At 48.6% G+C, this 14426-nt stretch overlaps 1 protein-coding gene across 4 annotated transcripts in view; it reads right to left on the bottom strand.

Annotated features, from left to right (window-relative positions):
• LOC120310853 (hexosaminidase D-like) overlaps positions 1–14426 on the bottom strand; it is a 39328-nt gene that overhangs the window by 17838 nt on the left and 7064 nt on the right. For 3 of the 4 annotated variants that reach the window (XM_039349724.1, XM_039349722.1, XM_039349723.1), the window contains exons 2-5: positions 7531–7626; positions 5171–5411; positions 2598–2707; positions 1205–1292 (exon numbers count right to left, since the gene is read on the bottom strand). In XM_039349724.1, the coding sequence (XP_039205658.1) occupies positions 1205–1292; positions 2598–2707; positions 5171–5411; positions 7531–7625 (534 nt within the window). In that variant the 5' untranslated portion in view covers position 7626. Of the gene's footprint in view, positions 1–1204; positions 1293–2597; positions 2708–5170; positions 5412–7530; positions 7627–9303; positions 9742–14426 lie in introns of those variants that run through there. The other variant, XM_039349721.1, reaches the window with a different exon arrangement.

Here is a 14426-nt window from a genome sequence, read left to right on the forward strand (position 1 = left end):
TGGACTTCAATTCCCAGAATTCCTGAGGCAGCATGGGGGAACTACAGCCCCCTCATGACTCGTGGACTTCAACTCCCAGAATTCCTGAGCTATCATGGCTCAGCTTGGAAACCTCTCCCTTTCCCCTCAGCATGGCTGGCACAGGAATTCTGGGAGTTGAAGTCCACGAGTCATAAAAGAGCCAAGGTTGCCTACCCCTGCTCTAAACTATCATCAATCAGCTGTTCTTGTGGCTCTCCAACAGTATTAAATTGTTCATGGCAGATTCTTTTTCATCCTTTTATACTGAAAATAAATGAAAGTTAAATAAAAAAAATGAAACCCTTTTCTGGGTCTAGTTCTTGGAGGTGCTGCTCTTATGTTTATCCCTTCAGAGTGGGGAATCAGGGGCTGTCACTCTGTTAAGAAAGCCAGCTTTGTTTGTTTGCTCAGGTGCCCAGCCCATCTCCAGACTAACCAGGCCTAAAGCATCTGGCTGAACCCCCACCTTACTTTGTTTAGTTGGGGAGCCACCAGTCTTATTCACAGGCCAGAGCAAAATGAGGTAGAAGGATCAGGCCTTCTCTTTGGTTTATGGCTCTACAGGACAGAATTCAGGGGTCTTCTAGCGCCTTTTCCAACTAGCAAACTTTATGAAAAGGCACACATGCTTTTGGGTGAGCCTATTTTACTGTCCCCACAATCAAAGTATCACATAGATTTTGTACAGTATAATCTTCACTCTGGTCCTGAATGGCCCACAACAAATTTTAAGGAGCAGAGGTGGAAGAAGAAGACTGCCAAAGGAAAATCAGCATGTGAAAGCAGAGAATGCGACCCATAAAAATCTACTGGCCCCAAATCATGATAATTTAACCAAAGAATCAGCCAACTGAGTTCAAGTTAGGGCTGGTTTAGATTTTGTGGCTGGGCGTATTAGGCAAATCCAGCCTATTCGGTTGAGCTTATGGTCGAATGGATTGCACAAAACCAGAAAGTGGGTTCAGTCTGCAGGCAGCTTCCGTGTGTTGTTGAAACGCCAGAACAATTTGTTGGCCCCGGCTGAGCCACAGTTGCGCATGTCTCAGCTGGAGCCCATTTCACTCAAGCCTCATGTGCAAACATCAAAGAGTGTGAACACGATATGTGTGCAAAAACAGGCCAGGCCTTGCGCATTCCTCAAAAGTGCACAGGGGACAAATTAAGCACAGCCGGCTGCTCCTACCTCCACGTGCCCGAACGTCTGCACTAATGGGATTATTTCCAGTTTATTGAGGCCTGCCAGCTCCTGGATCTTCGCAATGTCTTCTTCGCTGTCAAGAGAGAAAAGCAGCAGTCAGCACTGAGCCAGGCCTTCAGCAGACCCCAGCAGGGGTGAGAGGGGAGGGAGGGGGCCTGCTAGACCACCCAAAGGGACTGCTTTGCCCCTCTCAATGAGAAACTCTGGCCTCTGGTAGCCCAGACACCCAAGGTCCCTTCCAGTTCTGTTGTATTCTGTTCTGTTGTTCTGTTCTGTTCTGTTCTAGTCTAGTCTAGTGCAGTCCAGTATTTCTAGTCTGCTCTGTTCTGTTCTAGTCTAGTCTAGTCTAGTATTTCTATTCTATTCTATTCTATTCTATTCTATTCTATTCTATTCTATATTAGTCTAGCCTAGCCTCTATTCTCCAGTAGTCTCTAGTCCAGTATTTCTAGTCTAGTCTAGTCTAGTCTTGTCTAGCCTATAGTCTAGTCTAGTCCAGTATTTCTATTTTTATTATTTCTATTTCTATTTCTATTCTGTTGTCTAGTCTAGTCTAGTCTAGCCTATAGTCTAGTCTAGTCCAGTATTTCTATTTCTATTATTTCTATTTCTATTTCTGTTCTGTTCTGTTCTATTCTATTCTATTCCATTCCATTCTCTTGAGGGAGGGGGCCACATCAGAGACTCAGTCTCCTGCTCCTGCACAAATCCATGACAGCTCAGGATAATCAAGACTGGCCCTGAAGGAAGGAAATGGGGTGAAGGGAGGACAGGAGGGGGGGCACCGTTTCCACTGACAAAAGTGATACAGTGAGAGAGCCATCTGCTAGCCATGGGCAGGCCAGGTTGCAAAGGGGGACTGCAGAGGTCAGTTTTTTAAAGAGAGGGGAGGGGAAACCTGACCCCCTGCACACTTTCAGTCCATTTTGCTCGTTAAAATGCTTCTCACATTCACTAAGTACACACATGCACATCCCGTGTCAAAATGCAGGCAGCCCTGAAAGGGTGATGGTTGGATGCATGCAGCACCTCCCCCCCACCCTTGTAGTAAAGAAACAAATAGATTCCCCCCCCCACACACACACACACTTGACGCAACCAAAGGAATGAACTTTTGGCTTTCCGGCTACTCATTAACCCAAATCGGTGGCTGCATAGCCGATTGTGAAATGTGATGACCCCACACAGCTGAGAACGTGGCAGATGAGCTCTGGGTTCCCCCCCCCCCCTCCCCATTTTGGCTACTCTGGGCACACTGCATGAACCGTTTCTGAGCTTGAGGGTCTTCCCTTCCCTGGCGGGCCAGATCCACACCTGGTCCAGCTCCTCCATTTCCCCACCCCCCCAGCCCTTGCCAAAGCCCTCCAGTCTGCTTTACCTGTAAGCATAAGGGGACCGGAGGATCTCCAGTTCTCCCTTGAAGGGAAACATGTCTTCGTACTCGATCAGGACCCCGTTGGCTCCCATCTTGGAGAAGAGCGGGAAGATCTGTGCAGAAGGAGGCACACAAGGGCGGTGGGAGCAGCTCAGCAGGGAGAAGGCAAAGCAGAATCCAGCAGGGGGGGGAAGACAGAAGGCTGTCTCCTTTCAACCCCCTCCCCCATCCAGCAGCCCAGGGCAGTGATGGCGAACCTTTTAGAGACCGAGTGCCCAAACTGCAACCCAAAACCCACTTATTTATCGCCGGGTGCCAGGTGGGCATGGCCCACTGGGTGGGTGTGGCTGTGGTGCTCATGGCAGACTGGGTGGGTGTGGCCAAGATGTTGCTTGTGGGGAGGGACACCTGTGGGGGCCGGGCAAGGTTGGGGGAAGTCCAGGGGGTCTCTGGCAGGTGGGGCGGTGGGCAGGAGGCTCGTTCTGCGGGGTGAGGCAAGGCAAGGCAAGACAGGGTGGGGGAGCCATTGTCGCAGGGCAAGGCGAGGCAGGAGCCAGCGTGGCTGCTGCCTGACACCATCGTCCCCTGCACACAGAGGCCAGCAAGCGCATGGGTGCTGGGATGCATCCAGCCACGTGGACCTCGGCAAGTTAGCAGGCGGCTGGTTGAAGAGGACAGTTGCCATCTCCGGGGCATGGCGTGCGTGCCCACAGAGAGGGCTCTGAGTGCCACCTCTGGCACGTGTGCCATAGGTTCGCCACCAGTGGCCCAGGGCATGTTCCACAAGGGGTCCCGGCCACTTGCAGGAGACCTTTGGCCCAACTGGCAACTCCTCAGCCTCCCCTCTTGCCTGCAAGGGACGCCAGAAGCAGTTTTCACACCATTTAAGCGGATGCAGCTTCTGTGGCTGGACACTTCCATTCCACACACCCAGCAGCTCCATTGTCAAAAGGGAGAACTTTATTCCTGGATGCAAAACCTATTTAGATAACTGATAAATGTAGACTGAAACGTCATATAATGATGCTTCTAGTCCTGGCGACTGCACAGACCATCTTGAGAAGGTCTGCAACTCCAAAAGAATTTAGCCAGGACAGAATTTGGTTGGGAGTAAGTCTCCCGTAATTAATTTCTGTTCTGCAAAACCTGGGTATCAGATACTCCTCAACTTAATAACAGCTCATTTAGTGACTGTTCAAATTTAGAACGGCACTGAAAAAAAGTGGCTTAGGACCATTTTTTACAGTTACAATCGGTGCAGCATCCCCTTATGGCAGTGTTTCTCAACCTTGACAATTTTAAGGCATGTGGACTTCAACTCCCAGAATTCCACAGCCAGCATTGCTGGCTGTGGAATTCTGGGAGTTGAAGTCCACATGCCTTAAAATTGTCAAGGTTGAGAAACACTGCCTTATGGTCATGTGATCAAAATCTAGATGCTTGGCAACTGGTTCAAACTTATGGCCGTTGCTGTGTCATGGGATCACATGATCCCCTTTTGCGATCTGCTGACAAGCAAAGTCAATGGGGAAGCCAGATTCACTTAACAACCAGGTTACTGACTCATCAACTGCAGCGATTCACTTAACAACGGTGGCAAGAAAGGTCGTAAAATGGGGCAAAAGCTGCTTAAGAAATGTTTGACTTAACAACAGAAATGTTGAACTTAATTGTGGCCATAAGTCAAAGACTACCTATATATTGACATTTGGGGGAATTCTGTAATATTATTACTATTATAGATTATTGCTAAGAGGCAGTTGGGTGTAGTCAAAGGCCTGGACCTGAGTTCTAGTCCTGCCTTGGGCATGAAACCAGTTGGAGGATTTGGCCCAATCCTACAACAGTGGTTCTCAACCTTTCTAATGCCGCGACCCCATAATACAGTTCCCCATGTTGTGGTGACCCAGAAACCACTTATATATCACTGGGTGCCAGGGGCATGGCCAAAGAAAAGGGGAAAAATGGCGGACTGCGTTGTTTGGCGACCCCCGTGAAATGGTCGTTCGACCCCAAATGGGGTCCCGACCCACAGGTTGAGAACCACTGTCCTACAAGGAAGGAAATGTCAAAAAGGCTGCCAGGGAAACTGTGGAGACTTATCCAGACAGTCCCAAGGAATCCAGACTGACTGGGGAGGCACAAAAGTGCCACAAAAAACTGTCTGTAGAACAAGTAGCTCTTAGCAAGGGGATGGCAGACCAATGACATGCGTGACAAGCCATGTTTTGGTGACACAACAGTGTTCATCGACACCTGACAACAACTATTCTCGAAAGCACAACTCCCAAAATAAGTTTGTTTTGCCTGTATTTCGTTTTTGTAATTATTTGAGGTTTCTTTATATAATACATAGCACCACATACGACTGAACTGTATTTTTTTCAACAAATAAATCCGGAAAGAATTGCTTATCTTTTCTTGGGGGAAAGACACAGCAGCCCAGTCAGGTTAGGCATTTTCTGAATGTTTGACCAGGCTGAGCCCCAGAGGTTCACCATCCCTGTCTTGGCTGACTGGAAATGAAGGTTAAATACAATCCTGCCTCCTGGGGTCCCGCTCACATTGCAACTCACCTGCTCCAGGTAGGATACTTTGGGAGCTGCCCCTTTGAGGTCCAGATGGACCAACCGCATCTGCGTGGAGCTGAAGTCCCGGTGGGGCAGTTTCTTCGGCTCCAGGCCAGCCGCTCCAGCCGCTACCTGGCGTTCCAGGTGCCCCGACGATCGGGGCTGAGTGTTGGCTGGCTGTTTCACGTCCTGGGCGCTGCCCCAGAAGTGGTTTTCCCCAACTTCCCTGCGCTGGTCCAGCGTGAAGCTGCAACGAGGAACAGAGAGGAGCTTAGCTCCACAGGAAAAATACCCCAAGAGCCTAGGGCGTTAAGAGGTGGGCAAGAATACAATATAGGCACCAGGAACCTCTTGCCCGGCGCACGATGTGCAAACGGACCTGACTCAATTGGAAAGAGTGTGCATACAGGTAGTCCTCGACTTACGACATCAATTGAGCCTAAAGTTTCCATTGCTAAGCAAGTTAAGCGAGTTTTGCCCCATTTTACGACCTTTCTTGCCACAGTGAGCCACTGCAATTATTAAGTGAGTAACATGGTTGTTAAGTGAATCTGGCTTCCACATTGATTTTGCCTATCAGAAGGTCACAAAAGGGGATGGCGTGACCCTGGAACACTGCAGCCGTCATAAATGTGAGTCAGTTGCCAAGCGTCCGGATGTAAATCACGTGACCTCAGGGATGCTGCAATACTCCTCATAAGTGTGAAAAATGGTCATAAGTCACTTTGTCTAATGCTATTGTAACTTTGAATGGTCACTAAACAAGTGGCAGTAAGTCGAGGACTATCTACCAGGGGTAGGCAACCTTGGCTCTTTTATGACTCGTGGATTTCAACTCCCAGAATTCCCCAGCCAGCCACACTGAGGGGAAAGAGAGAGGTTTCCAAGCTGAGCCATGTTGGCTCAGGAATTCTGGGAGTTGAAATTTACGAGTCAGAAAGCTGTCTAGGCCTAAGCCAGAAGTAGGCAACATTGGCTCTTTTATGACTCGTGGACTTCAACTCCCAGAATTCCTGAGCCAGCCACGCTGAGGGGAAAGGGAGAGGTTTCCAAGCTGAGCCATGCTGGCTCAGGAATTCTGGGAGTTGAAGTCCACGAGTCTTAAAAGAGCCAAGGTTGCCTACCCCAATCTATACTCCTTTGTTTCCTCATAGCCATGCTGGACAGGTAGATGCAAGGGTGGTGTTGCTCAACCTTGGCAGCTTGAAGATGTGTGAACTTCAATTCCCAGAATTCCCCAGCTTTGCTGACTGGGGAATTCTGGGAGTTGAAGTCCACGCATCTTCAGGTTGACAAGGCTGAGAAAGATTGGGCCAGGGCGATGGAACAGCCCTCCAAAATGCCTCCCTTCCCCAAGCTGGTGTCCCTGAGAGGGGTGGCCTCAACCTGGTGGAGAACGAGACCTCTGCCCTCAGGGCAGAAATCAGGTTGGGGAAGATGATGTCCTCTTGTGACTTTATAACTTGCCCTGCAACAACCCAAGTTCTCATTTCCCTACCCGCCATGTTGGAGACATGATGAGAGATGGACAACTTAGCAATATGAGATCCCAGCAGGAAACAAATCCTAGAAGGGCATCATAGAAAGGAAAATGGCTCTGGAGTTGCAGGTCTAGACCAGCTTCGAAAGGAAGAAGTCAACCCTTGTAGGAGGTCTCTGCCCCAGCAGACCCCACAGGCAGGGAATATACAGAATAACAGAGTTGGAATGGACCTTGGAAGCCTTCTGGCCCAACCCCCCTTGCTCAAGCAGGAGACCCTATACCAGGGGTAGGCAACCTTGGCTGTTTTATGACTCGTGGACTTCAACTCCCAGAATTCCTGAGCCAGCCGTGCTGCGGGGAAAGGGAGAGGTTTCCAAGGTGAGCCATACTGGCTCAGAAATTCTGGGAGTTGAAGTCCACGAGTCATAAAAGAGCCAAGGTTGCCTCCCCCTGCCCTATACCATTCTGGACAAAGGGCTCTCTAATCTTTCCTTGAAAGCCTCCAGTGATGGAGCACCCACAACTTCTGAAGGCAAGCCCTTCCACTGGCTAATTGCTCTCGCTGTTAGGAAGTTTCCCCTTAGTTCTAGGTTGGAAGGATTCTCCCTTAGGACCTCCCCAACATTATGCTGACCCAGACCCAAAAGAGATTTTTTTTTTCCAGATGGCACATTCCCATCAGATTTTGATTAAAACAACCCCAAGAGATAAAAACACAAACTATGAAATCTAAAATCTAAAATATTATAAACGTATGTCTAGATAACAGATATAATTCTTGCTTCATTTTTCACAACCAGGAAACCAGCAGAGTATCCAAAAGAGAGACCATCTCCGGAGAGGTCGCAGGGACTGTCTGCGCCCGCCAACGCCTGGCACCAACCTGTCTCGGAAGAAGAACTTGATGCCGGCCAGTGCCACCGTCAGGAGGACCGCAAGACGCAGCAGGTTCAGCTTCTGGCTGCGGTGAAACGCCATCCTGCAAAGAGAAGGGGAGCAGAGGGGAGGCCCACTCAAGGTCAGCCAAGGATCCTGGCACAGAAGTCAACCTTCCCCACCAGGCACGCCTTACAGATGTCTTGAACTGCAACTCCCATATGGGTGGGTGGATCACAACCGTGGGGCTGGAGGTGGATCTGGCTGGCAAAATCAAGAAAAGGCACCATCTTGAAGAGTGACCTACTGGATCTGACTCCTATTGGCAGGGCTTTTTTTGTCATAGAATGCCCAGAACCGAGTTCCGGCACCTTTTTGGGATGGTACTTTGTAGGGTAGGCAAGGCGGGTTGTATGACATGTGTGAGACCCGGCACCTTTTGTTTTTACAAAAAAAAAAACAAACCACTGCCTATTGGAGACCTGAGGATCGTGGAGGAGCTGCCCCAGCACTGCTCTCTCTCTCTCCCTCTTTCTTTCTTTCTTTCTTTCTTTCTTTCTTTCTTTCTTTCTTTCTTTCTTTCTTTCTTTCCTTTTTCTTTCTTTTTCTTTCATTCATTCATTCATTCATTTTCTGTCTTTATTATTTTTACAAATAAACCAAGGCAGCAAACATATCCAATACACCTTCCTCCTTTCCCCCCCACAACAATAATCCTGGGAGTTGGGTTGAGTGTGTGACTCACCCAAGATCATCCAGCCAGCTTTCATAGCTAAGACGGGACTAGAACCCACAGTCTCCCAGTTTCTAGCCTGTCCCTTGACCACTAAACCAAACTGGTTCTCATAACTATAGCAATGCCTGCCATTCCCAGGCTCTGACATCTTTATTCGGTGGTGATTTTTGTTGGGGGCACCTAAAAGACCAGCAGACACCTACGTAGTTGCACATGCATTTAATATCCTGCCTTTATTATTTTTATATACATCTCAAGGAGGCAAACAGATCCAACGTACTTTCCTCCTCCTACTTTCCCCACCACAACAACCCTGTGAGGTAAGTTGGGCCCAAATTCACCCAAGCCGATCTTCATGCCTAAAGCAGGACTAAAATTCACAGTCTCCTGGTTTGAGAGACCAAACCTTTCATTTAGTATCGCACGAGCTTTGGCAGAAAAGATGCTGCAAACTATTATACACTGCTATTTTTAGGGAAATATAAATAATAAGACCATTTCCCTGAGGTATTTAAGTCGTTGCTGCTACTTTAAGCAGGTAGACAGTAATTAAACTATTTTTCATGAAGTGCTGCTTAGAATTGTATCTTCTGGCCCAACCCTTGCCCCTCACAGAGGCGGCTTAAGTCTTTCGTTCTGACTTCAGAGCACAAACTAACCTAATCCACAAGAAAAGGATGCTTAAACTCAAGACACAACCTAGAACCACACTCTACAAAACACAATTTAGCTTGTTAAGAAGGAATCGGACGTTGCTTTTTCCTGCTTCACAAGCTCGGAGCAGTTTCAGCCTCCATTTCCCCCTTCTGACTGCATTGCAACCCCATCCTAGGTCAACACAGCTTAGCAATCAAACCATGCAACAGAACATAAATCAGCAACTAAGCTGCAAAGCAAACCCAGCCACCAAATCCATAATATCTGGAACAGCAACGAGAGCCGCCGTGGTGGAAAATCAGAGCTCACTGCCTCTTGAGATTTGGACTTTGGGACCCCCCCTGAGGGGGGTTGAGGACCGGAGGGCGCAGAAACTCCCAGATGCACCTTGCAGAGGGCAAGAGGGGCTCCGACTGATCCGTGCCCACCATGTTCTTCCTAGCCAGGTTGCGCCTGAGTGACGCCTGGTGTTGAAACAGCTGCCAATTGCAGCCCAGGCCCTCCTTCTCTGATAATTTCCTGGCTTGGACAACTCTCGCTGCATTGTCTCGTGAACTTTACCAGCAGCAGAGATTTCGTTGCCTCTGAATCCAGGCTGTGCCAGAAGTTTCTCTCCGTTTGCTGGATTTATGAACGTATCTAGTTAAGCAAAACAGAGATCGCCTTTTTTTTTTTTTTTTTTAGGATTAGTTACATTCTCTCCGTTGTTTATAGTCCACTGTCAGGCTTGGGTGACCTGCCTGTCAGTCAATTTCTATTCCAACCAGTGGATCAATACTCAGCCGATCTCCGTTATCCCCATTCTCCAAGACATTAAATTCTTTCAGATTATAAAAACTTATTTTCCCAAATGGACAAATGCAATGGGATGATATGATTATAGACATACGATGCTATAATGGAAAATAGCAGTAATATTTCTATAATCACATAATCCCATTGCATTTGTCCATGGGGGGGGGGAAGAATAAAGGAGGAAACTGTCAGAAAAACATGAGCTTAACCATTCTTCTAGAGGAGAACGCAGCATAAAAATCCTTTTCCTCCTCAACTGAAATGATCCCATGTGAGAAGGAACCTCCTCTGTGCAAAGTGAGGCCAAATCCAATTTAAACCCAGTTAACACTCCAAAAACCCAGAAGTGCCAATTTCTCAGTGATACAGGAACAGAGCAGTACCAACCAGCCATGTGCACAAAACAAAACATAGGTTTGCTTCCAAACCCCCAAATAAAAACCACATTCTGGAACTTCTGTCAAATAATTTCAGATGGACCATGGTCTGGCCAGTCCCTTGGACTGCAAGGCATTCAAACCGGTCAGTCCTAGAAGAGATCAACCCCGACTGCTCTTTAGAAGGCCAGATCCTGAAGTTGAAACTCAAGTTCTTTGGCCACCTAATGAGAATGAAGGACTCACTGGAGAAGAGCCTGATACTGGGAAAGATGGAGGGCAAGAGAAGAAGGGGACGACAGAGAATGAGGTGGCTGGATGGAGTCACTGAAGCAAGAGGCATGAGCTTAAATGGACTCCAGAAGATGGCAGAGGACAGGAAGGCCTGGAGGAACGTTGTACATGGGGTCACGATGGGTCGGACACGACTTTGCAATTAACAACAACAACAACAACAATGGTCTGGCAGAAGAAAATTTCAGAATATTTGGATTTGGGCTGGAACAGAATCTTGGGAGGAATCTGAGAGTGATCTTATGGGGTGAGTAGGGCCAGGATGAAGCACTCAAAGCCTCCTTCTTCTCTGCAGTTTTTCTTTCTAGTTTTAGATGTAGATGTTTTGCTGTTGACTGTGTCGTACAGTATTTCTCTTGCAATAGCCAGTTAGACTTATCTACCGCTTCACAGTGCTTCACAGCCTTCTATGTTTACAGAGTCAGCCTGTTGCCCCCAACAATCTGGGTCCTCATTTTACTGACCTCGGAAGGATGGAAGGTTGAGTCAACCTTGAGCCGGTCACGATCGAACTCCTGGCTGTGGGCAGAATTAGCCTGCAATACTGCATTCTAACCACTGCGCCACCACGGCTCTTAACCATGCTGGCTGGGGAATTCTGGGAGTTGAAGTCCACCCGTCGTGAAATTGCCAAGGCTGAGAAACACCAGGGTAATGTAGACATTTTTGCAGAAACAAAACCTGGTTCTCAGTTTCCATCAATTCCCAGACTCTGTTGGGCATGGTTTTTTGCTTTCTTTTGTTGCCAACCAGCTGAACACAAGAGACAGCATCCCCAGCTTGTTTTTTTGCACAGGTGGGCTCTCCAGTAGTAATCGGAGAAGGACGGAAAAGTTCAACCAGCAGTAGAAGAGTGGGACTGAGCTGTCAAGCTACCATAAACTTTTAGTTGGATAACAGAGGGTGTCCAATGTAAGGGCACTTTATTTCTGGGCTCAGCCAAGGGTGTGTCATTTCTTTTATTAAGTGTGATGCTGCTGCTCTTTGGTTGTTGTTATGGGGCTGAGAAAATGTAAACCGTACAGGTGCTTTGGCCAAGACTATCCTTGCTAAAAGCAAACTGTTTCCTCTTGTTTAAAAGGGCTCAAGAAAGCTAGTCTTTGGCATGTGTTTCACTAGCCAGGCAAGGTGATCAGGTTTTGCTAATCCTGAATTATGAAAAAAGAGGCATTTCCTGTTTCACTACAACCTATGCAGAAAGGGGTAAAAAACACAATCAAGGCAGATGACGACAGCTTAAGCAAAGAGGAAACGTTTGGAACAGCACCAGGAAAGTACCGTAGCTGGGAGGCGTTTGCTTAGAATCACAGATTTCGAAGGGAACCTCAAAGGTCACTGAGTCCACCCTCTTCTTGGTGCATTGTGGACAGACGGCTATGTCTGAAGACTGCCGGCAAGGAAGGGGAACACAGGAGGCCCCCATCACCGTACCTGTTGAAAGCTGTCTCTGTCAGGAAATCCTTTCCACTCTTTCAATGAAATAGTCCTTACCCTGCAATTTCAAATTTGGGGTGGCACGCAGCCCAGCGAAGGGCCTGCTTTTTAATGGAACTGGAGTTAAACTGGTGAAGGGCATTTGCACCCTGTCGATTTAGCCATGTTCCTTCTTTATTGCTTTGGCGGAGACAGTAAAGCCCTGAAGATACTCCGAAGATCTTCGACCCTGGGTCCCATAAGTGTGGCCGAGGTCTCAGAAGGGAGGGGCAGCTACCCCCACTTGTCCACTAGCTCTCTGCACAGGAAATCTGTCCAAGGGCAGTTGATGGGAATCTAAAAAGTGCTGAGCAGTTGGAGTAGCAGGTAGATTGACTCAAAGAATCAGAAAACTAGGAGGGGGGGGGACCTTGGAGGTCATCGATTCTAGTCCCAACCCCCTTGCTCAAGGCAGGAGTACTTATACCATCCAGGACAAATGGCTCCCAATCTTTTCTTGAAAAAAAAAAATTCCAGTGATGGAGCAACCAAAACTCTGGGAGACAAACTGTTCCACTGATTAATCATTCTTACTGCCAGAAAATTCCTCACTTCCAGGTTGCGTCTTCCTCTGAGGAGCTTCCACCCCTTGTCCTGCCCTCAGATGCTATGGAGAACAAATGGATCTTCTCTTCCCTGTGACAGCCCTTCAAGTATTGGAAGATGCTCATCCTCTGGTTAAAAGAAAGCTCTGAAGTGCCTGAGGGAGCTGGATTGGTGCCCAGGAAAGGCACCCCTGCAGTGCTGAGTAGAACCAAGTCTCTGCACCCTTTCAGGTCCTGGCTCCAAGTCTCTGCACCCCCTCCTCAAACTGAGCGCCCAGGAGATGAACCAGTCCAGAAAGGACCCATTCAGGGCCACTTCACCCGTGCATTGCAGGGCCCATAACTCACTCCTGCACCTCTGAACTTTGCCTGTTTGGCCCCTTGCAGTGAGGGGGGAGAAAAGAAGGGTCCTCAGAAGCTGAGCATATGAAGGTGCTCAAAACCAGGGGAGTCATGGAGCAGCCCAGACAGGGTCCACATGTATGCAAAGCTAAACATTCACATGATGCTGAGCCAGTTGATGATGTCTGACTGACATACACCACTTACTTGCACACCACAGTGGCTGTGTGGGCACAACATACTAAACCGAGGACAAACAAGCTACATATATGGCTTTGCACCACCAACAGGCAGCCCTTGACTTGCAGCCATTCATTTAGTGACCGTTCAAAGTTACAACAGCACTGAATAAAATGACTTATGACCGGCCCTCCCAGTGATGGATTACAGCCTCCCCACGGTCACAGGATCGTGGCAACTGACATATATTTTGGGCGGCTGCAGCATCCTGTGGTCACACGCCTGCCATCTGCGAGCTTTGCATCCAGTTTCCAACAAGCAAAATCTAACGGGGGAAGCTGGGTTCACTCAGTGACCGTGTGATTCACTTAACAACTGCAGCGGTTCGGTTAACCACAACAGCCATGGCAAAAAGGTCCTAAAATCGGATCTGACTCACTTAACAACTGCTTGGCTTAGCAACAGAAATTCCAGTCCCAGCTGCGGTCATCAGTCAAGCACTATCTGTAAGCGAGTAGCCAGTCTGTGGAGTAGCCAGTCTGTGGAGCAAAGGCCCCGTCTTTGCCAAACACATAGAGAAGATGAAAGTTGGACTTCTACCTGCTATGGCAACCTGCGATGCACCTCTCTTAGCCTGTTGTGCGAACCAGGCGTGATGTGGTTTGTTTATCTGGGTAGACATGCTACTTAAATAGGTTTGTTAAGCGGGTTTAGCATGCTTAGTGTTGAGCCACACAGAGCATAGCATCACAGAGCTGGAAGGGACCTCAGAGGTCTTCTAGTCCAACCCCCTGCTCAAGGCAGGAGAGCCAGGGGTAGGCAACCTTGGCTCTTTTATGACTCGTGGACTTCAACTCCCAGAATTTCTGAGCCAGCCATGCTGAGGGGACAGGGTGAGGTTTCCAAGCTGAGCCATGCTAGCTCAGGGATTCTGGGAGTTGAAGTCCACAAGTCATAAAAGAGCCAAGGTTGCCTACCCCTGCCCTATACCATCCCAATAAAACAGGTTGTCCAGTCTATTTTTGAAAACCTCCAGGGATGGAGCACCCGTTATACTCTGTACGTGAACCACCATAAGACAAACCGTCTGTTGAATCAGCCCCAAATCCAGCAGAAATGACTCCAGTGTTCATATCTGCCCAGTGACCCTCCTCCAGGCCCAGCTTTGCAGCTCCAAAAGCCAGTTGCGCCCTCTCCGTGCATCACCAACGTTGGCCAGAAGCAGCCAGTGGCGGGTGCACGAATCGTGGCCCACCTTGCTGTGCAAAGCTCAGCCCTCAGCAGAGAAGAGACTTTCCCTCGGGCAGCATTTCTGCTTGGTCAAGACCAATGGTTCTCAACCTTTTTAATGCCGCGACCCCCAACCGGTCGTAAGTCGAGGACTACTCAACCGGTCGTAAGTCAAGGACTACTCAACTGGTGCAGCACCCTTTGCAGACTGGGGCTTTTGGCGGGCTCAGCAGGGCAGAGACAGCCTGGACAATTCCTATTGGTTTTTGAAAGC

The sequence above is a fragment of the Crotalus tigris genome, unplaced genomic scaffold (assembly GCF_016545835.1).
Source record: "Crotalus tigris isolate CLP2741 ecotype Arizona unplaced genomic scaffold, ASM1654583v1 scf7180000018301.7375997, whole genome shotgun sequence".
Classification (NCBI taxonomy): Eukaryota; Metazoa; Chordata; class Lepidosauria; order Squamata; family Viperidae; genus Crotalus; species Crotalus tigris.